General features: G+C 45.3%; 1 protein-coding gene across 2 annotated transcripts in view; it reads left to right on the top strand.

Moving 5' to 3' along the window:
- Positions 1–21,382, top strand: part of PRLR (prolactin receptor) — a 128,414-nt gene that overhangs the window by 95,068 nt on the left and 11,964 nt on the right. The window contains exons 3-5 of one of the 2 annotated variants that reach the window (XM_024754640.1): positions 16,604–16,716; positions 19,569–19,701; positions 21,099–21,268. In XM_024754640.1, coding sequence (XP_024610408.1) covers positions 16,611–16,716; positions 19,569–19,701; positions 21,099–21,268 — 409 coding nt within the window. In that variant the 5' untranslated portion in view covers positions 16,604–16,610. The remainder of the gene's footprint in view (positions 1–16,603; positions 16,717–19,568; positions 19,702–21,098; positions 21,269–21,382) is intronic. The other variant, XM_024754641.1, reaches the window with a different exon arrangement.

Genomic DNA, 21,382 nt, shown 5'->3' with positions numbered 1-21,382 from the left:
TTGCCCCACGGGGCATACTTTGAGGAATGCTCATGGTTATTTCTCTAGATATCAGCCTGGTATTTTAGTTTGTGAGACACAGAAGCTGAGCGAGAGCAGGATGGCTTGGGACTGCCAAGGGGATTTAGTGCGGAATGAAAGGAAGATAAAGGGGCAAGACAAAGTAACTGACAAGGAGAAGAACTTTGGAGGGGAAGACGGAGATGCCTGATAAGGAATCTGGCCAAGGGTCTGCCATGATATGTGAAACCTGTCCACCCACAAAATCCTTGTTCCTGTTAATCCATGAAGTGACATGGGGCTAAATGTGACCTCCAGAGGGGTAAAGACAGAACGAAGACAACCCGTTGGAGGCTGCGACCCTTGGTTCACTCATCCCTCATTCAGTAAGCATGTAAGTGCTCCCGAGGACTTTCCTCAGCAGGAAACCGCTCTTCTGAACTGCACAGGGCATTAAAGGGAACATTATCTGCTGCTCTTCCCAGACTGACTCACTGGCCACACTTTAGCTCTGTGTGTCTGGCACATGCACAGAGTCTGAAAGAAAAGGCGGGGATTATAATGGGTCTTTTTTTTTTTTTTTAAACATCTTTATTGGAGTATAATTGCTTTACAAAGTTGTGTTAGTTTCTGCTCTATAACCAAGTGAATCAGCTATATGTATACATATATCCCCATATCTCTTCCCTTTTGCGTCTCCCCTCTGCCCACCCTCCCTCTCCCACCCCTCCAGGTGGTCACAAAGTGCCGAGCTGACCTCCCTGTGCTATGCGGCTGCTTCCCACTAGCTATCTATTTTACATCTGGTAGTGTATATATGTCCATGCCACTCTCTCACTTTGTCCCAGCTTACCCTTCCGCCTCCCCTTGTCCTCAAGTCCATTCTCTACGTCTGCGTCTTTATTCCTGTCCTGCCCTTAGGTTCATCAGAACCATTTGTTGTTGTTGTTTTTTTTAGATTCCATATATATGTGTTAGCATACGGTATTTGTTTTTCTCTTTCTGACTTACTTCACTCTGTATGACAGACTCTAGATCCATCCACCTCACTACTAATAACTCAATTTCGTATCTTTTTATGGCTGAGTAATATTCCATTGTATATATGTGCCACATCTTCTTTATCCATTCATCTGTCGATGGACACTTAGGTTGTTTCCATGTCCTGGCTATTGTAAATAGTGCTGCAATGAACGTTGTGGTACATGACTCTTTTTGAATTATGGCTTTCTCAGGGTATATGCCCAGTAGTGGGATTGCTGGGTCATATGGTGGTTCTATTTTTAGTTTTTTAAGCAATCAAGGACATTCAGAAAGACATTCCAGACACCCAGGTGCAGATCAGTCCCTCTGCTGAGGCACTCCCATAAAAGCATCCCAAGCCACTTATATTTTGACTTGTAAATAAGTTGGTAATTGACAGAACTGGAGGTATCAGCAAAGCAGCAAACTTCCCTTCCAAATTATATTGTTCTTGTCATAATATTAAAATTAATTTCTGTCTCTGAAGCTGAGTTGAGAAGCATGGTATGAGATGTCTGCCAGGCCAAGGATGAAAAATCATTATGGATAATATTACAAGAATGTTTACAAAGATAAGGAGAAATTGACTAAGCTTTTAGATACGGACTTCCTAATCTTTTTTTTCCCTTGGTAATCTCAGAGAGGGTTGTCTGGAAGACACACCATCAACTACAGGTTGCACAAAGAGGTGATGCTATTATTATAAAGCAGTGAGTCAACGATGGTTTACTGGGTTCTGCCAGGCCAATGTCACGGTAGCCAAATACGCAGACGTTTGCGTGGGCCTTTCTATTTCCATGTGCAAATGCACTGACACAGGAAACCTAGCAACCAATTGGGAGTTAGGCCTACTGGTTGTTAATATACACTAATAGGATGGTGGACTTATTAAGAAATCTATAGAGAGATTCTTTTATAATTGACAATAGCACTTACGTTTTAAGGTGTTAAGCATATTATATTCTCTTTTTCTAAGTGCTGTTGTCTTACTTTGGGCTACACAAGTGCATCGCTATTCAAAGCTCACTTATCCAGCAACCACATCTCAGTTGGCTTTGTCCCGCATCTGTCCTAGAGTTCGAATCCATGAACACAAGCAGCTTTATTGGAAGAATCCATAAGGTCTCAGAACATAGCCCTCAGTAATATGGAGGGCCTATTACTTAATGGGAAGAATGTATTGTAGAGCTCAAGTCAAGTGCTCTTTCAATGGATCTGTGAATCAAAATAACATATTGTGTATGGCTTTATAAAGGTAGTCAGTCAGCCATCAACAAGTGTTGTTGAACACCTGTGGACACGTATGAATGTGACAGTGTGTGGGGCTGAAAATGCAGAGGAAGCAAGGCACAGGTTACTCGGAGACTTGGATGATGGTATTCAAGAAGGAACAGTGGCAGTGGGCCAGATGTCAGGGACTTCCTTCTTATTTACAGCTCTTCTACTTGGTTAAATACGGTAGTTACCATCGAAACTAAGCTGCACTGATTGTCTCTGGATTATCCCTGGATTAGTCATCTAGGTAAGGCTAGTCATTATAACACCCAACCTCTCTCTGTCTCAGAAGCTTAACAACCAAAATTTGTTTCTCACCCATGTCCCAGTCCGGTGGGCATCAGAAGAGGACGCAGGACCCTTCCATCTATGGGCTGTACTAAGCCCGTACGACTGAAGTCTTCCATTTCATCATCCTCTGGGCAGTAATGGATCAGAGAGAGAGAGAGAGAGAATGTGTGAATATCTTACAGACCAGGACTAGACGAAAAGTACATAATTTCTGCCCACTTTCAGAGGCCCCAACTCCTTCACCTGCCTCTAACTACAGGAGAGCCCATGAAGCAAACTTGAACTCTCTGCCCAGAAGGAAAAAGAGAACCAAATTCTGACAGACACTGGAAGCTTTTGCTACTCCTGTGGTCTCCCAGAATTCTAACCAAGATGTAGAAAAAAGCAGGAATTAGAGAGGAAAAATGCTTTCGACACATTCTTGAGAATTTCTTCTTAGATATTGCAACTTTCTCAGATGTGCACACAGCCCGCTCTCAGTGCTCTAAAGATTTTCCCATCAGGCACTTGGCCAAAGCACTTCATCTCTCCAGGCCTTAGTTGCCCAACCTGTAAAAGGGAGAGGTTGGATCAGAATCCTTCCATGTCTTTTGGCTCCTTTCATATCCAAAATGCCATGATTCTAGAACTCCTGCTGTTCATTTCCTCTTGAGACAAATAACCAGGGAGCCAGAGAGGTAATGCCAGTTGGTCAACAATTTATTGTTTTTAATTTTATTTTTAACTTCCCTTCTCACTTCCCAAGACCACATTTCTAGAAATGGAAATATACATAGTAGACCAGGTTGTTACCAATGTAAGAGTGATGATTATTTAAGTTGTTTTGTGTTTGGATGAACAGCACATTCACAGACACATATATAACACACACAGAGATCCCTCTGTGAAAAAATAATCTCATTTGAACAGTCTTGTGAGACATATGTTCTCCTCCTACTGCTCTTGCCCTGGATTAGTCAGCTCTGCAGTGGTAACAAATGGTGCTCTCTCAGTGGCTGACAACACATTTCCCTTTTGCTCACTTTACGTAAGGACTGTGGCTCAGCAGCAGGTTGGCCGTGGCTCTGCTGGGATTGGCTGGACTCAGCTGAGCTTATCTGGGCTCCACCTGTTTTCTCATTCTGGAACCCAGATGGAGGGAGTAGGTACCATGTGGCACATCCGGAGGACATATGGAGAACAAGAGCAGGAAGGCCTCAGCCAATAAATACAATACCATGCAATTGTATTTAAGGCTCTCTTTGGATACAGCAAAAACAATCACAACCACTCACATTCCATTGACTAGAGTTTTTCATGTGGCCAAGTCCAAATTCACTGAGATGAGATGTGTACTCCACCCACAGGGCGCATGGGAAGCCTTGAAGAAAAACGCACAGCATAAGAGTTGTGAGTTTAAGTTTTATTCAAGGACCTTACTGAGGACTACAACCTGGGAGACAGCCCCTCAGTAGCTCGGAGGGAACCTTTCTGAAGAGGAAAAGGAGGAGAGAGTTTATATATGATTCTTGGCTAGGAAACATGCAATTCAGTATACATCTTGTAAAAGATTAATGCTGAAGTGAACACACTACCATATATAACATAGACAACCGACAACAAAGACCTACTCCATAGCACAGGCAACTATACTTATATCTTGTAATAACCTATAATGGAAAAGAATCTAAGATAGATAGATAGATTTAACTGAATCACATTTCTGTACACCTGAAACTAACACAACATTGGAAATCAACCAACTATATTTCAATAAAAATTGAAAAAAAAAAGATTACTGCTGGTCCCAAGAATGGATATCTCAAGTTAATGATTTTTTTGCTCTTCTACGTGTGGGAAGATGCAAGAATCTGGGTTCATTAAAATTCTCCCCGATCTGTGCATCCAACTATCCAAGGGGCTGTTGTTCCAAAACCAAGTGCCTCATCCCATTTTTCATCCTCTGTTCCTCTTAGGGTGCACTGCAGTGGCTGACAACTTCATCTTTGTAGAGTTGGGGAGTGAGCAAACTCTTTGTTCTTCTTTGTTTACACGAGTGTGTCTAATGACAATGTATGGGGGTATGGAATCCTCTGACTGGGTGGGAGCAAAGAGTTGGGGACAATAATCCAATCTGCTCACACCCCTATTGCCTCCACTGAAATTCTAATGGCAACATTTCCCATAGAAAGGATGCCACCCTACCTTAGTTCTTAGTTCTTCCACTGTGGAAAGTTCTTGGGTAGGAGAGAGTTAGGAGGGAGAAGCAGTCAGCAATGGGAGAATGGAGGAAATTTAACAAACATTTATATAGTCTTCATTGTAGACTGGGCACTATCTTAAGCCCATTACCAATACCAACTTGCTGAATCTTCATCCTAGTTCTGTGAGGTTGATCCGTGCATTATTCCCATTTTACAGATGAGGAAACTAAGGCACAGAGAAGTAAGTTACCTGTGATCACACATCTAGTAAATGACAGAACAGGATTCCAACTCAGATTATTTGGCTCCAAAATCTCTCTTCTTAAATACTCTGAAGGGAGGAGAAATGGGAGGATTCCAGCACCATGGATTAGCTAGTTGCTGATATGATACAATTTTAGGGGAGCAAGGAAACCAGTTTCTTCTGGGAGGGGCAGACATTGTTTCAGTAAGACATGACGTGTTTTCCAGAACATAGACAAAACTGAACATTCTGAGATGACTGGGATTTAGGCCACTGGCCTAGGCACTGTCCTGCACAGTCTCTGCTCTAATGGAGCTTACAGACTAGTGGAGGGAAACACACCATCAACAAAACAAATGAGGAAAAATATCATGGGTCAGTTGATGATATGAGCTGTGAAGAACAGTAAAGTGGGGTGGGGGATGAAGAATGTGGAGCAGTGCTGGAGATGGGGTTTGAAGACAGTGGTCAACGAAGATCTTGCTGATAAGGTGACATTTAAGCAATGGCCTGAAGAAGGTGAAGGAGATAAATATTAATATTTGATAAATGAATGAATGAATATTCAACCATATTTAAGTATCCTGGTGAAACAAGAAAAAAAAAAAAAAAGTTACCTTATTACTCAGACCTGGCCGGGCCCGCCCTCCCCTGGCAAAATTCAAGCTGATCTTCTGGTTGAGTCCAGGTGCTCTTCCTCCATCACGTGGCTGCTGCCGCTTCCAATTTCACCAATGAATTTCCTCCAAGGTGGAAGAGGACACACCCATGATCTCTTTAGATGGCCGAGGGATTTTTCTGGGAATGTGCAGGAGTCACATGGTAGCAATTGTTCACCTGCTCTGGGCTGCAGGGTGGGAGGAAGGGGGCTGATCTGGGCTGTTATTATTAGTCTGTGTGCCTGCACATGCATGTTGGATGAGGCTGAGCATATTTTGACAGGGAGGTGAGCCAGATGTGAAAACAGACAGGTAATAGAAATACTGAGCAAAATGGGTAAATGAGAAGGTGTGAAACCTTCGGAAGTGTGCAGAGATTAAACCTGGTTGATATCAAGAATGCAGAGGGGGACTTCTGAAGTCCCTTCCTTTGTTCTTGAAGTGACATTTAAAGAGCAACCAAGCCCGAGAGCCACAACTACTGAGCCCGTGAGCCACAACTACTGAAGCCTGCGCATCTAGAGCCCGTGCTCCGCAACAAGAGAAGACACCGCAATGAGAAGCCCGCGCACTGCAACGAAGAGGAGACCCCGCTCACCGCAACTAGAGAAAGCCCGCGTGCAGCAACGAAGACCCAATGCAGCCATAAATAAATAAATAAATAAACTTATTAGAAAAAGAAGAATGCAGAGGGGCGCTTTACTGCTCTCTAGGAATGAGACGGACCAGAATGAGAAGGGGCCAGGACCTTGAAACCTATCATTCCTCCCAAGAAGAGCAGGAGAGTCGACAATGAGAGGGACAGCGCAAGACGGAAGGGGTCAGGCGACAAGCTGAGCTGTAAGGAGGCAGCATCTGGGAATTCTGCCAGGCATTCAGAAAGACGGTCCAGCCACACACCATGGATGCTGGGGCCAACAGAATACGGGGATACAGGCTGGCCCTAGGAGTCAGCCACTGATCTGGGCACTGAGCAGAGAACCAGGGCCTGAAGGGCCTGTTATGGAAGAAATGGGGTCTTAACAGTTGACCACGCAAGATTCCAGCACCAGGAACAGAACAGGACCCGATGCAAGCCTTCCCTGGGCTTCTCTCACTGCATGGGTATTGTGCCCAGAGCCTGCAGGTGGAGCGCAAGTGGCCCCAGCTATGGAAAGCTGTGCCAGGCAGGTCAGGCCACTCTCCGGGCTGGGTGAATAGACACACACTGAAAATGTTCTATCACAGAAGCGCCAGGCTACTGTGAGAGGTGCACTTACGAGGGTCAAGGTGAGCCGAGTTTTTAGCTTACGGTTACGGGGGGTTCGTTTGTTTGATTTTGGTGTTGCGTACCATATCTAGAAAGCTAACGTGTTAAGCAATTGGAGGTCCCGCTAACCTCCGGTGCAGTTGTCAACAGGAAGGAGCAAAATAATAACCTTGCAGCCTCAACAAACAGAGGCAGCAATGGGGGGAGTCTGACCAGGACCCCGAGGAAGGCCGGGTTAAGTCAGCACAGAGAGGGAGGCAGATGAGAGGAAAGGGAGGAGGGAAGGGATCCTGGGTTCACGAGGTCTCCCCCAGTCAGAAAGGGCTCCCTGCAAGCCTGCATTAAGCTGGCCTGAAAGTTTCAACTGCCCCCAAGTCCTCCTCTTCCATGGTGGGACGCCGAGCCCAGAGAGGTGGAGCGAGGGGTATGCTGGTCAAAGTTTAACAACTGCTCTTCCAGGAGAAAAAAAAAGAAAGAAACATTCTGATTTATAGCATTTGCCAATTCCCACCATAGAAGTACTCCCACTACGGCTGATTTCAAGCTAACAACAGGAAGCCCGCTGGCTTACAACATTCCTTGAAAATGTAACAGTTGCTGCCTGGTGTAGACCTACACCCCCGGGGAGAGTGCCCTTGACCTCGTAGCCCTCCTCACAAGGAACCCTCAGCTCAGGGCAGTCCTTTTAGGAAAATGCCCTTTCCAGACCCAGAGGATGGAGGCGGATCCAATCCTACCTCCTAACCAGTAGCTGCCTTGCCTAGTCCTTTATGCTATAATCAGGGCTCCTTAAGAATCACCTAAGTGCTTGTTAAAAACGCCCCTTCCAGTACCAGCTTGCAATCAGTAGATAAATAAGCCCTGGAGATCTCATGCAGAGCGTAGTCATTACAGACAACAATGTATTATAAACTTCAAAGTTTCTAGGCGACTGGATCTTAATTGTTCCCATCACGGAAATGATTGTTATGTGACTTGATAGAGGTTTTAGCTAATGCTGCACAGTTATATTCCAGTAACATTTTTTAATTTAAAAAAATGCCCCTTCCTAGGTCCCACCCTCCAAAAATGTTGACCCGTTGTATCTGGGATGGGCAGTGGTGCCCAGAACAGACTCTAGAAGCAGTGCCCGAGGAACATCCACTGCTATTGAAGGACCATACCTAGATCCCCGCAGCACCCTGTATCAGAGCCAACTTTGGGAAGGGAGAGTGTGCTGAGAGAGCCCTTTATCAGAAAGAGGGATGCCTTAGTTGGCTCAGAACCCGTGGTCCCAAGGTCCTCTGACCTGTCCACCAAGCCATGGTTGGGCTGGGTTCTGTGCGTTGGAGCTTCTTGAAGGTAGGGGCCACTACTCCTTTGTAGCCATCAGAAGTGCAAAGCATGGCGGTTAACAACCCAGATCATGGAGCCCAGCTGCAGAGTTCTTCTCCCTCCATACACTGCTCACTAGCTGTGTGACCTCAGACAACTCATGGAGCCTCTCTGGGCTCCAGTGTCCTCATCTGTAAAATGGGCGTATTCATAGAACTTACATCTCAGTGCCTGGCATGTAGTGTGTCCTACACGAGGGTTTGCTGATTTTATCACCACGCAGTTCTGAGCACACTGGAGGCTTTTAAGATAAGCTTGTTGGTTTAAAACGCTTACCCCCTTGGGCTTCCATTTCCTCATCTTTGACATGGGAGCCATGACGTAGTAGTAGGAACAATAATAGCTTTCCTGCCTCCGCACAGGATTATCGTAAGAATAAAGTATGACCGTGATGTGAAAGTGCTTTAAACACTACAGATCACCGTGTAAATGTTTTGTCATTTTGTCTTTGGCGTTGTTGTTAATTTGAGGCAGGACTCCCAGTCTAAAGACTGGATTCCCATTTCTGCTGTGCTGGCTGAGCTGTGTGATGGTGGGCAAAGCCAGCTACCTCTCTGAGCCTCGGTTTCCTCTCCCATCGAGGGAAACCTCCAAGCAGAGACATTATATGTGTTAGGCGGCATCAGTGGTTCCCAGCCCTGACTTTACATTGAAATCATCTGGAGGGCTTTGTTAAAATGTCCATATGCCAGTGGACCCAATTCTGAATCAATCAGAACCTCTTGCAAGACATAGGAGTTTGTTCATTTAAGAAGTTCCCTACATGGTTCTAATGTGAATCCTGGACTGAAAACCACTGGAGTCTGGAAAAGCTTTGTAAACTGCAAAACTTCATGTACAATTTGTGGATTTTTTTTTTTTTTTTTCTGGTATGCGGGCCTCTCACTGCTGTGGCCTCTTCCGCTGTGGAGCACAGGCTCCGGACACGCAGGCCCAGCGGCCATGGCTCAAGGGCCCAGCCGCTCCGCGGCATGTGGGATCCTCCCGGACCGGGGCACGAACCCGTGTCCCCTGCATCGGCAGGTGGACTCTCCACCACTGTGCCACCAGGGAAGCCCTGTGGATTTTTTTAATTGATGGTCTTATGAGGAAGTAGTTCCTCTGAAAATCAGGCCAAAGGGCAATTTCCACCATCTGTCTGAAGTGTGCACTGACTGGGGAAAATTGAAACTCACCCAGTTCCTATTCTTGCCTTCAAGCCCAGGAGGCTGAGTGAAAATAAGCCTCTCTGAGAGCAAAGATGCTGCTGGGATGTTGCGGCCAGTGAGAGGAGTCGGTGTAATTGGATTTGGAAGCGATGCCTCCAGCCGTGGGGAAGCATTCAGTGTCCTGTTTTATTAAAGTGACTCCCGTGCAAAGGCACATACATCACCGTGAGAGATTTATCCCAATTAGGTTAGCGGCCAGGAGATCTTGCTATGTAAGTCCCCAGGTGCAGTACCAACGCTGATTTGGCTCCAGTTTGGACAAATCCGATCTCTGCTAATTGCGTACCTCTTACATCACACAGCTGTGGTCATGCACAGCATACTTCCTCTGCTTGGATGCATTTTCACAGACAGAGAGTCTTCAAGAAGTTCGAGAAGTTCTGGGATTCACAGGAGAGGAGGGAGGGGGTGTCTGGAATCAGAGGTGGACATTTTCTAACTGTCTCTCTACTATTTCTAGTAACATCCACACAGCCATGATGTTCTGACTAAACTGCTGGGTTCGACTGGGATGGTCATTTTACATAGAAGTGATTCCCTTATGGAAAGTGCCAGATGTTTCCCACCAAAGGATATCTCAGGACAGGGAATGAGAAGGCAACCTGTTTGAGAAGCAATAAAATGTAAACTTGATCACTGCAGTGATAAAAAAAAAAGAAAAGAAAAGAAAAATAATAATGGATGACATATGAGCAAACGTCCTGCTGTGAAATTTCACAAACAAATGTGTAACTATGATTTCTGGGCTATGGACAGATAAACACTTCAGTGCTGTGGGCACATGTTTTCATGCAACGCAGGAAGAGCTAGGACTTTCACCTCCCCACCCTCAGGCCAGGGTTCTCCTAGCACTGTATCCGCAGCATTCAATGTCTGCATTCAGGAGTGGCTGCCATGTTATCCTGAAAACATCTTCAGATTCCCCTGTCAAAGACAGAACGCTAAACTGGCTCCAAGTCCAGTGTTTGACAATACTAGCACAGGACCAGTTCTTCTGCGTGCAGATTAGCATCCCCTATCTTAGATTCTTGTTCTGCTTTTTCAACTTTAAGACTTCAGTGATTCACTTATTCTCTCCACAGTCATTGACCATTGATTTGGGGCAGAGCTTGTAAAACGGCTTTAATCTTGAGCCTGGTGTGAAATAGCTAATCCTTCCTGCTGCTCTCCCCACCCTTAGCAGATTATGTCCTCTGCTTTCCAAACTAAATATTAGCATTCTATATTGGAAAGACATGCCAGATTCCTGGAAGTCAAAAGGTACCTGTGGGTTCTGGCCCTGCTTTTTTAGCCTCAGGCCATCTAACAGGTGGAGCAACAGGTAAGGAGACCCAGAGGGCAGAGGACACCAACCCAGCAGACCCCAAAGGGAGCAGGTAACACAATCCCCAACATTTCAAACAATGGGTGAATGTATTTCAAATTTGTTTGCAAGAAATGAGATTGTTTGCATTTTTAGGACCAGACAGGCATTTGGAACTTAATTTGCATTTATAGTCAGGAGGTATGGCAGGTGGTGTCCTAACCATTGATGGTAGAGAACTGAAAATTGGGGAGGAGCGCAAAGTGGGTATGAGGTGTGCAGGGCTCCCCTGCCATCGGAGTCTTGATCGATCTTAGCAAAATCCAAAGTTTACCAAAAACTGGAACCCTCAAATGTCCATCAAGAGTAGAATGAGGAAATAAATTATGGTCTTTCATTCAATGTAATATGAATGAAGATGAATGAGGTGAAGTGAAAATGAATTTTGCATGAGTCCATGTAACAACAAGATTGAATCATACAACAATGTGAAATGAAAGAAGCCAGACACACCCACTCAAAAAAATGCATATTGTATGATTCTATTTCTATAAAGTCCAAAAGTAAGCAAAATTAATCTGCAGTGTTAAGTCAGAAGAGTGGTTCCTCTTGGGAAGGGTGGGTAGAGATTGGGGGGAGGCACCAGGGAGATTTCTGGGATGCTATTAGTGTTCTATTTCTTGACCTGATGGTAACATAGACATATTCACTTTGTGATAATTCATTGAGCAGAACACTTATGATTTGTGCATTTCCCATGTGTGACATTCTTTAAAGAAATTCAAATCTTGGATGGGGCCCTGCTTATCCATGGGAGTTGGGCTTCCAAGAGCTAGGTAGGTCTTCAGAATCCCTGCCCAGCATGCTAGGTTCATTTCTAGAGTCAGGGAAACTGAGTCAAAGTCTGAGTAGAGCATTGGGGCAACAGTAGCTGATGAGGCAAGACAAGGTGAGAATTGCGTTCACTTCAAGACCACCTGACACCAGGTCTTGGGAGCAAGTCCCACAAAATGGTAGGGCTGAGATTTCTGGCATTTGGGATTGGCTCAGGGTCTGGGTGAGCCAGCATATGCAGATAAAATCTACCAGGGGGTAAAGGGTGAAAGCTCAGGTCTGTTATATTTTTTTAACATCTTTATTGGCATATAATTGCTTTACAATGATGTGTTAGTTTCTGCTGTATAACAAAGTGAATCAGCTATACGTGTACATATATCTCCATACCTCCTCCTTGCGTCTCCCTCCCACCCTCCCTATCCCACCCCTCTAGGTGGTCACAAAGCACGGAGCTGATCTCCCCGTGCTATGCAGCTGCTTCCCACTAGCTATCCAGTTCACATTTGGTGGTGTATACACATCCATGCCACTCTCTCACTTCGTCCCAGCTTACCCTTCCCCCTCCCCGTGTCCTCAAGTCCATTCTCTACGTCTGCGTCTCCACTCTTGTCCTGCCCCTGCTTTCTCAACTCTTGGCCTGTGTTGATGAGACTTGGCTTAATGGAAAAGAGTGATTAAGGGAAGCGTTTGGACAGAGAATCTGAACCGGATGAGCATTAATGCAGGGCAAGGTGAGGAAGAAGAGGGTTTGTGGGGTCATACCAGAGTGGGACATAGCACCGTGAGAAGGCATATTTGAGTAAGATTACTGAGGAGCATAAAGATGGGAGGGTCTCTGAGGATTCAGAAGCGAGGAAGCTAAGACAGTTTGTCATGGGCAAGGGGTGGAGGCTGCTGACTTGCTACAGACGTGCTTTTCAGTTTTAATTTTTGCATTTTTAAACCACAGTCACACTAGGGGAGCAGCGGAGTGAAACCAAGATAACTGTCCTCTGGTGGGAGTATAGGGCTAACTTCTTCCTAGTTGGACTCCAAATATTTGGAGCCATTTACCACTATAACCATCACTAAAAGCGGTCTGTGGACACTCTTCAGATGTTCCAGCCCCACTTAGAGTGAATAATCTTGACCAAGATCCTGCTGCAATGGGGGAGTTGACTCAGACAAAAACAAAATTTTTTTTTAGTTATTTACACTTTTTCTATTGAAGTATAGTTGGTTTACAATGTTGTGTTAGTTTCTGGTATACAGCAAACAGCAAAGTGAGTCAGACTTCAGATCTGAATATAGTATCTGACCCAAATATTCATTTTTGGATTCTTTTCCATTATAGGTTATTACAAGGTATTGAATATAGTTCCCTGTGCTATACAGTAGGATCTTGTTGTTTATGTATAGTGGTATCTGTTAATCCCAACCTCCTAATTTAACCCTCCCCCCGACCTTCCCCTTTGGTAACCATAAGTTTGTTTTCCATGTCTGTGAGCCTGTTTCTGTTTTGTAAATAAGTTAATTTGTATCAACATTTTTAGATTCCACATGTAAGTTATATCATATTATGTTTGTCTTTGTCTGACTTATTTTACTTAGTATGATAATCTCTAGGTAATCCACACTGCTGCAAATGGCATTGTTTCATTCTTTTTTACGACTGAGTAATATTCCATTGTATATATACACCACATCTTCTTTATCCATTCATCCGTTGATGGACATTTAGATTGTTTCTATGTCTTGGCTATTGTAAATAGTGCTACTGTGAACATTGGGGTGCATGTATCTTTTCAAATTAGAATTGTTGTCCTTTCCGGATATATGCCCAAGGGTGGGATTGCTGGATCATACTGTAACTCTATTTTTAGTCTGAGACAAAAACCAAATTTATCCCCAGCCTCATGTCCACCAGCCATAAAAATGATCAGTGGACAGCAGGAGGTATGCCTAGTGTGGGGAGAGACCACAATAGATGGTCAGGTTAACAGTCAGCACAGTAAAGTGGGCAGTTGAGGTTATCTTTCTCTCTGAAGGTTTACTTACCCCACTGTGTTTACCCTGCCGGAGAGTCAGTTGCAGGATGAGTTGGGAATCATTATATATTGAAACACAGTAATGAGACCACTAGGAGTGTGTCCAATTCCCTGACATGGGGGTTTCAAGGCGTCAGAAACTACCCGTGGCTAGTCAACAGATTCCAGGATACCTTAGGAAATCCCAGAGGAGCTTACTTCTTTTTAGTTTATAAAATGCTTCCTGAAAGCATTTTTATTGGAAAACTTTATTTAGAGAGTTTCTTTGAGGCTGGACCAGCATACCAGGAAGCATAAGTGATGAAAGTATCTGCTCCTGCCTGCTCCACCCTGCTCCGCATCCAGGCATTTCTTTTTCAAAACACGTGGAGCCCTGATTTGGAAGAGCTGTCTAGTTAGCACGTGACCTCGCCCAAAAGGTGTGATTTATAGCAGTTGATCTCAAGTATTTTGATGCAAAAAGAGAAGGGAAGTTTCAATAAAAGGATATTATAGAACTTCTTCAGCCAGTAAGTAGAATTCCCATCCCCAAGCCAGGCTGAGATCAGATCTTTAGGACAAAAAAACTCTTTCAGGTCTAGATGGATCCAGTGAAGCTGGATTAGGGAGAACAGCAGTGTTTGAGATCCTCAGGCACAAGTATGGCGGTTGAGCTTGCTGAGTCTTGGCTCTGTTGACTCCACACCCGTTCGAGGCTGGGGTGCTGTTCACCTTGACTCAGTCACTGTGGTCTCCACCGTCTCTCCCATAGAATGGGGAATAATTGCACGTTCATCACACACTGTCCACAAATGAGGATGGTTCGTCAGACGCTCTCAGATTTGCCAGATTCCTCTCTCCCAATGGCACGTGACTGACAATTTACTACGCCTTTCTACACTTCCATTTCCTCTTCTGTTAAAAGGGGTGGTAATGGAGAAAGACAAATATCAGATGATATCACTTACATGTGGAATCTTTAAAAATGATACAAATGAACTTATTTACAAAAAGGAAACAGACTGATAGACTTAGAAAACAAACTTATGGTTACCAAAGGGGAAAGGTTGGGGGGAGGGGTAAATTAGGAGGCTGGGATAAACATATACATACTACTATGTATTAAATTGATAATCAACAAGAACCTACTGTATAGCACAGGGAACTCTGTCCAATATTCTGTAACAACCTATACGGGAAAAGAATCTGAAAAAGAGTGGATATATGTATACGTATAACTGAACCACTTTGTTGTACACCTGAAATAGCATTGTAAATGAACCTACTCCCATATAAAATAAAAATTAAATTTAAAAAAGGGGGGATTGTAATAGCCCACGTTACGCACAGGGGTATTGTGAGGGCTCAGTGCAATCTGGATGATTAAGACACTCAGCGCAGGGACTTTCCTGGCGGTCCAGTGGTTAAGACTCTGCCCTTCCAATGCAGGGGGTGCGGGTTGGATCCCTGGTCAGGGAACTAAGATCCCACATGCTGCGTAGCACAGCCAAAAAAAATTTTTTAAAAGACACTCAGCATAATGCCTGGCCCATGGTAAGTGTTCCATACATAGGGGGAATGACTTGAAACCCATTATAAGCCTTTAGCATCTTGATTTAATTAGATGACCCTGAGGGGTTAGATAGAGCAGGTGGCTTAGAACATGTAACCTGGGAGGATATTCAAAAAGAACCCTGAGAAAGCAACTAGAAGGTTCCCAAAGAACGGGATACTGGCTACTTCACAGGAGTTGTTACTGACCCAGGTGCTCCAGTTATGAGAGAGTCACTTGATGGCGCCCGTGTGCACCGAACCTCTACTGTCACTGAGATTTCTATTTCCGAGTACATCGCAGAGGGAGTAGTAGCAGGTGGAAGGCTTCAAGAAGTTGTCTGTTAGGTGGTGTGAGGCTGGCAGATGGTGATCCACCCTCTGACCAGGAGGAATGGACAAAGGAAGGCTGGTCTTTTCAGGGTTCATCAAACAGCACTCAGTCATTTCCAACGTCCCTAGACGGGCAGCCTTGCCCCTGGATGCCCTTCCCCTGATTTAAAAAAAACCCATAAATTTTAAAGGGAAAATGTAAGCCATGGGTTTCCAAGAATTTACACTTACTTCATCAAATCTATTGTTTTCTGAGAGTTGTGTGGAGTCCAAAAAGACTAATGAGCCTTTTCCAAATGTCTTTAAAAATCCTTTTTTCTTAGAAGAACATTTAGAGGCTTTAAAAGTTGTTCCAAGGGTAAAAATAATAATATAATAATAAATTTCTCAAAACTCTCAACCCCTGCAGGTTCAAAATTTGCTTAATTCTTCAAACCCAAGGGACTTGAATTATTACTGGGATTTGTCATTTCTTGTTTATGGGGTTTTTCCAAAGGGGAGAAAGGAACCATGTGGAGGTTCACTAGAGTTCACTGCATCGTTCACAGCCATGCCCATAGCCCAGAAGGCTTCCAGAGTCTTCTCAACCTGAACCTTCAGGCGAAGCCCCCCGTTACTTGGTGGCATCCGTGAGGCCAGGTTGGAGTTAAACTGAATGCACTGACTTTTTCAGCCAGGCTTAATTTTGGCTGGAGGATCAAAGCCCTCCCAGAACAATTCTTTTGTAGGGACTACAATCTATGTCACGTAAAACAGGTGATCTATCGTTAGATGACTGTAGGGTGCAAAGAGAACAATTTTTCCTTGGGGTGTGTGCAAAGAGCCAGCTGTGGCTGGGCTGCCCTTGAACGTTGTCATCTGATGACCTCTGGTGGTGGCATTTTTCCCAGCATGTGTGCAGCGACGCTTCTGAGCCAAGCCATCCTTGTCACATTTTCCTACATTCCTTTCCTCCTGTTTTGTTATTCACGTTCAGCAAGGAGCAAGAATCAGTTGCAAACACCCAGAGGGTGCATGTGTCTAACCGACTGTCGTTTCAAAAAAGTTGCCTGTGCCTTCTCTTTCAGTGAACCTATGATCCATTTCCTGTGGAAAGAGAAGGGAGCCAACATGAAGGAAAATGTGGCATCCACAGTGGTTTTCATTTTGCTACTGTTTCTCAACACCAACCTTCTGAATGGTAAGTAAGAGACAGTCCTGTTCTCTTTCATTCCCTGGGGTGTTTATATGAGAGGAGGGGAGAATCCATCACAGTCCTCTTGCAATGCAGTTACGAGAAATGAAAATGTCCATGTCATTTGCTGCTATTAACTTATTTACAATATTTTGGGGATTAAAACGAATGCAAAAGAATGAATGCAATTAGTGCAAAAACCTGTCACTATGCTCTGACTTCCATCCTCATTCTGGGAGTGCAGGGAAAGAGCTCTACCAACAACAGACCAGAGTTTCAGTTCAGGTTCTGTCCCTTACTAGCTGTGCAACCTTGAGCCAATTACCTAACCTCTCTGGATTTATACATTTTCAAAGTGAGAATAGTGATGTTTCTTCCACGTCAGATGAAAAGGTGTGTGACAAAAATCTTTGAAAACCTGAAAAGAGTTATAAGGGGATTGCTGTTACGTGGTGGGAAATGGGTATAGAGCCAACTCTGTTATGGGGAAATGAAATTCACAACTAGACTAGAGTGTGTGAGCCTGTGTGTGTACATTTCAGTGTATCTACCACTGCGTATTTCTGGGTGTGTATACTTTTGTATACCTGTGTATATCTTAACTTCCCTATATGTGCCTGATTGCAAATGCTTCTCTGGGTATACCTGTCTGTGGACACATTTGTGGGTGTATATTTCTGTGTATGTAACTGTGTGTGTACCGGTGTATACTTCTACAAGTATGCACCTGTGTATATTACTCCTCTGTGGTAGGTGGGTGTGCTTCTGATATGGGCTCTATTTGAGCGTGTGTGTGTGTGTGTGCCTGTGTGTGGTGTGCATTTTACAGGGATAGTGAGACAGTCCATTCATTGTAACCATCTCCTCTAAAGTGGGTGAAAGAAACATTTAACTAATTATAATTTCACAACTTTACCCTCCTCTCTTGAGCTTCCTCCAGGTACTATTAATAACCAGTGAAATGTGAGAGAGAGAAGCTTTCAGAGAAAAAGGACCGCAGAGATCAGTATAATCCATAAGGAAATTTTAAGTACTCAAATAATCAACAGTGGCCTTAATTGGTTTCTAAATATGCCCATTATTGAGCCATAAGTTTTGTGCTTTTTTAAAAGTAAACTTTCCTTTCTACCTCACATACTCCTCCCTATAGCCACAACAACAAACAAACAAAAGATCGCTTCATCCTGTGAAATTACCCTGAAGAAATGTGCCCTAGAGGACAGCAACATTACAAACATTGGCAGAGCTGGCCCCAGGCTGTCTGGCGTGGACCGTTTTCGGGGGGCTGGGAGGTGGCTGGGCTCCGGCTGACACGCAGCCTGGTGACTTCGGCCCCAGCCTGTGCACCGCATCGTCCCATTCCATTCAGTTCTTCTTTCCAGCGGTTTTGCCTAGTGCCCTGTCTTCCCACCTGTGTTCTCCTCCAAACTTGCTCTTTCTGACCTGCTAGCAGTTCTACCCGGGAGCCAGCATGAGGGGTGAAGGGCAAGTGTGGCAGAAAACAGAGAAGCCCCAGAGCCTGAGGGACCACCACCTGGAAGCTCTTCTCTCTGCTCCTGATTTCCTGAACTAAACACCAACTGGGGTTACGTGGCTCGCTGTGGATGGGGCCCCCAGCCCAGCAGCATCAGGGCCACTGTTTCCCTCTTTGGACCTGACAGACAAGGAGTAGAAGAGGGAGCCAGCTCACCAAGAGCTTTGGGGATTAGGGAACTCAAAACCTTCATCCACTTGGCATTGGGTTTTCCACATCAGCTCTTTCAGCCCTGCTAGCTTCCAGCTGGGACTAAGTACAGCTCCTAGATAATGATGGTAGCTAGTAACCGCAAGAGCAGCCACCTGTAGGAGCTGCCATGCCTCCTACCCATAAAGACCCAGGGGGAGAGGGAGAAATATAAGGGAAAAGGGACCAAAAACCCAAATTAGGAAATGGAGGCAGGGAGGATGGGGAGCCAGACTGTGATGCTGAATCGGAGGTCAAAGCTGAATGGAGGGCTTCCCCGGTGGTACAGTGGTTGAGAGTCCGCCTGCCGATGCAGGGGACACAGGTTCGTGCCCCAGTCCGGGAAGATCCCACATGCCGCGGAGCGGCTGGGCCCGTGAGCCATGGCCGCTGAGCCTGCGCGTCCGGAGCCTGTGTTCCGCAACGGTAGAGGCCGCAACCGTGAGAGGCCCGCGTACCGCAAAAAAAAAAAAAAAAGAAGAAGAATGGAATCAAGGAAGAGTGAAGGGGAAAAGGAAGGGACAGAGAAGATGGGGAGGAAGCAGCTCAAGGGGGAGCCTCGGTGATACAGTGAAAGAACAAGAGAAGAGAGCTGGGTTCATCGTGTGGGAATGGCAGAAAGATGGTGGTTAGTGAGCCAGAGGGGAGGGGCCCAGAGAGCACTGGATTAGCAAATGACTACAGGATGCTTGTGCCTGGGGAAGAATTCTTTCTATGGGGCTGTGGGTGTGTTTCCGCTCCGTAGACTCCATGGGATTATAGAAGGGCCACAGCCTTTCTCAGTCCATATGTATCCCTAGCACTCTTGATGCTCACCGTTGTTGAAACTACATGGTGTAGTAGTGTAGTATCTCCAGTAGTGTAGTATCTCCATCTCACAGTACGCGCGCGCGCACACGCACACACACCCCCCACCGCAAAGCTCTCTGAGTCCTGCCCACTTCGGCGCAGCCCACAGAGGAGTGTTGCTGGATGTTGACACCTTGGCACTTCTGAGCCCTCCACCCCTAGGCCTACTCCCGCCGAGACCTCATCACTGGCCTTGGCCCCATCAGTCTGCTTCTGTCACCAGCAGAATGGTCAGAGAGTTGAACAGACCTTAATATTGACGCCAGTGGCTTCTGGCTTTTTCTAGGACAGTCACCTCCTGGAAAACCTGAGATCTTTAAATGTCGTTCTCCCGAAAAGGAAACATTCACCTGCTGGTGGAAGCCTGGGGCAGACGGAGGATTACCTACCAATTACACGCTGACTTACCACAAGGAAGGGTAAACGTTTTCTTCTCTCCTAGCAAAGCGCAGCTGGGTGTCCTCACTCTCCAGGCCACAGGAACACTGACTCTGGGTTAATTGCCACGCTTCCCTGAACGGACACCGATAAGACTCCTGCTACTGGAGGAAGGGAATCAAACATACGCGTCCACGTCTTCCTCTTAATGTCCCTGCCGAGCTCCCTCATGCACATAAGCTCAGCCACCACCTCGGCAACACAATCCAGCAATGCTCTCATTGCCTGTCGTAAGTTTAGGCTGTAGCCCAAGGTCACGTATAAGTGTTTCCTAAGTGCTAGTTAATTTTAGATGCTTATCTATCAACCTTGTGCCATTTTTTGTAATCATTACTTTTGTAACCTAAGAGTATTATCATGTAATCTTTGACAACCGTGGTACATTAGCTTTTCGAACTTGATTCTTGTGCAAGAAAATAACAAGCCCTACAAGAAAAGGAAGATGAGGTGTTTTCCTTAGGAAATCCATGGACCCATGATCTCCCAGAAGACATATTGGGAGCTAAAATTGCAGTGCAGAGTAAACAGGGTGATCTCTGGGCAAGGAGTTTGTCACAGTTACAATGAGACCCTCCTGGAAATCCAGGGACGGCTGTATCCTTCCCCAGTGAAGAAAATATTTACTAGTAGAAACAGCTGGCTCACTTCCCAGTGACAGGACTTGGTACACAAAGCTGCCATCCCTTCTGGGACCCAAAGGGGTGTCAGGCAAACAGATCTCAGGAACTCAAAGTGGCGAGCAAAGTGGAATACGCCTGCATACCTCTGTGGTGAGTCTTGCGTGGAGGCCCCCAAGTCTAAACGTGAGCAGCCTAAGGAGCCTCTTGGGCCTGAAATATCTCCTTTCAGAGGCCCTTTTCTCTGTGGCTGACTTAGTGTAATTGGAAATACCCTGCAGCTTGTATTCCCTTTAATCTTTTTTTAATGAAATGTAATTCAAAACATATGTGCAATAAGTGTTGCCTCGTGCATTACCCCCACCCCGTGTGTATGTGCAGGGGAAAGTCCCAGTGTCCTGAGATGACCCAATGGTGGTTCCCTGAGGAAAGCGGTGCATTGGCCACAGAAAATTCAAGTGTTCATTGGCAGGGGGCATATATCACAAAGCCCACAGCAACCTGTAGACAGGAAGGGTTGGTGAGAAACAGAGTCACTGGGGCTCTGATGTGACCCTGCCACCCGTTCTCCAGCACTCTCTTCCCTTTGTCACCCCCAGCTGACATGGGCAGGACAGAAGAACTTGGGGAGACCTTCTTCAGCTCTGGTTTTTGCATCTGGAATGCCTGTTCCCCAAAATCCAGTGGTATTGATCTATTAAGAAAAAACTAGACTCTTTTTATCACTTTCTTACTGACTCCTAATATATTACTCGTTGCAGAGAGACATTCACCCATGAATGTCCGGACTACAAAACTGGTGGTCCCAACTCCTGCTACTTTAACAAGAAGCACACCTCCATATGGACGATATACATCATCACAGTAAACGCCACGAACCAGATGGGAAGCAGTTCCTCGGATCCACGTTACGTGGACGTGACTTACATAGGTAAGGGGAAGGGTGATTGGTGAGGAATTTGTTACTCCAATATGAATCTACCAATAGTCAAACTCAGTTTGAGTCTTCTTGGCTTATGGATAGATTCCCATAAAGAAAGATGAG

The sequence above is a fragment of the Neophocaena asiaeorientalis genome, unplaced genomic scaffold, assembly GCF_003031525.2.
Source record: "Neophocaena asiaeorientalis asiaeorientalis breed wild unplaced genomic scaffold, Neophocaena_asiaeorientalis_V1.1 scaffold229, whole genome shotgun sequence".
Taxonomy (NCBI): domain Eukaryota; kingdom Metazoa; phylum Chordata; class Mammalia; order Artiodactyla; family Phocoenidae; genus Neophocaena; species Neophocaena asiaeorientalis.
This window is presented reverse-complemented; position numbering and strand designations above follow the sequence as displayed.